Source organism: Papilio xuthus, unplaced genomic scaffold (assembly GCF_000836235.2).
Source record: "Papilio xuthus unplaced genomic scaffold, Pxut_1.1 DF829676.1, whole genome shotgun sequence".
Classification (NCBI taxonomy): Eukaryota; Metazoa; Arthropoda; class Insecta; order Lepidoptera; family Papilionidae; genus Papilio; species Papilio xuthus.
Window position 1 is genome coordinate 1 of NW_013528973.1, and position 1,619 is coordinate 1,619.

A 1,619-nucleotide genomic window follows, 5' to 3' on the forward strand; every position below is an offset into this window, starting at 1 on the left:
GGCAGCAGTCAGCTGCACGAGGAAACTCCACAGAACCGCCTCCGGGAGTAATGCACCGCAAGCCAAAGCACGAAGCATCGCGTTTTTCTATACAACAAAATAATACTATTAATAACACAATGGCAAATAGCTTCAGCATCAACGAACAGACATACAAAAGTGCATATTTATGAAATGTTTTTTTTTTTACTTTACATACAGACAGCAATTTTATTAATAATACTAGGGGACCCGACAGACGTTGTCCTGTCTACACGTCTTTAATTTGAATAAATTAATATGAAGTTAATATTTGATGAAAATTGTGAATCTAAACCATTCCCAGATCCCCTTGAACACACACAAAAAATTTCATCAAAATCGGTCCAGTCGTTTGAGAGAAGTTCAGTGACATACACACTCACAGAACAATTATATATATAAAGATAGATATAATAGGTTAATCTTTTAGATTTTATTGCATTTATATTCTTATTCAATTAGAAAGGTTATGAGAATTATTACTGCTAGACATTTTTGCCTAAATAATTTGAATGTTATCTTTTCGAGATAAAATTTTTGTATCTGTATTTCATTGTTGCCTAAAGCCATTGATCCTTTTTAGAAGAGTGAGGTATTCGACAAGTATAGTTTTTTTTAATTAATCGTCATTATAACACACGTTAATTGGTAAGAATATTTTTTTAATTAATTATATTATTGGTTGTAGTTACCTGATGAGTATAAGGACGCGGGGCATCCGGATCAGATGAGAATGGATCATGTAAAGTGCCATTGGCGTCAGATGAATTCCCCATGTTGTTGTTGCGAATGTACTTGCTCATCAGCGTCTCGCAGCCGGGGTGATAATCATACACCATCACCAAAGCTGTAAAAGATATATATATATGTAAAAAAAATCATATAATTGATACATGAAATGCAAATTTATAAGTGCTATGATGATGATGATAAAACTGCAGAAATTAATTTTATTTATCTTTTGTGTGAACAAAAAATTAAATAAAATTTTTGGTATTTCAATTTTTAAAACTAATCATTCTTTTTTTCACATTGCCTATATAGAAATAATTAAATATCAAATAACTATGTTATAACGGTAACAATTTTTTAATTTTTTATAATAAAATGGCCGCTTAAATTCGCCGAACTAGCGAAGCGACGGAGATGCACAGAAACAAAATCATTCCCATTCCTATGCATCCTTCGTTAAGTCCATCCATCCCATCCTATCTTTATGCGAAAAGGATGGGAATGAAAAGAGTAAAATTAGGCCCCATATATATTGTTTAAACAGTGGAAACGGACATTAAATTTATACTTACAGTTATCACCAAAAGCTGCGGTGGGGAAGCACTCCAGGAGTCTAACCACATTGGGATGATCCAACTGCTTCCAGAGATCAATGCGAGCGTTGGGAATCGAGGCATACGAGTGCAGACGACGCATAGCAAAATATTCACCGGTCTGACGGTGCGCAACGCGATAAGATGAAGTCAGAGAGTGGGGTCCGATGCACTCTAACGGTATCAACTCCGTATACATCTCCACATGCTCTGGTAACTCTGAAAAAATATTGTTTTATGCCAACAAAACCCCCTATGTAAAGTTCCCCCCCC

The 1,619-nt window shown here is 34.9% G+C and overlaps 1 protein-coding gene across 1 annotated transcript; it reads right to left on the reverse strand.

Annotated features, from left to right (window-relative positions):
- Nucleotides 1-6: 6 nt before the first annotated feature.
- Nucleotides 7-1,565, reverse strand: LOC106113969 (PAB-dependent poly(A)-specific ribonuclease subunit PAN3-like; the record flags this gene model as incomplete). The annotated part of the gene is made up of 3 exons (XM_013307031.1): nucleotides 7-87; nucleotides 714-868; nucleotides 1,326-1,565. Coding segments are annotated over 3 exons (476 nt in total), but the record flags the coding sequence as incomplete, so codon positions are not given.
- Nucleotides 1,566-1,619: the final 54 nt, after the last annotated feature.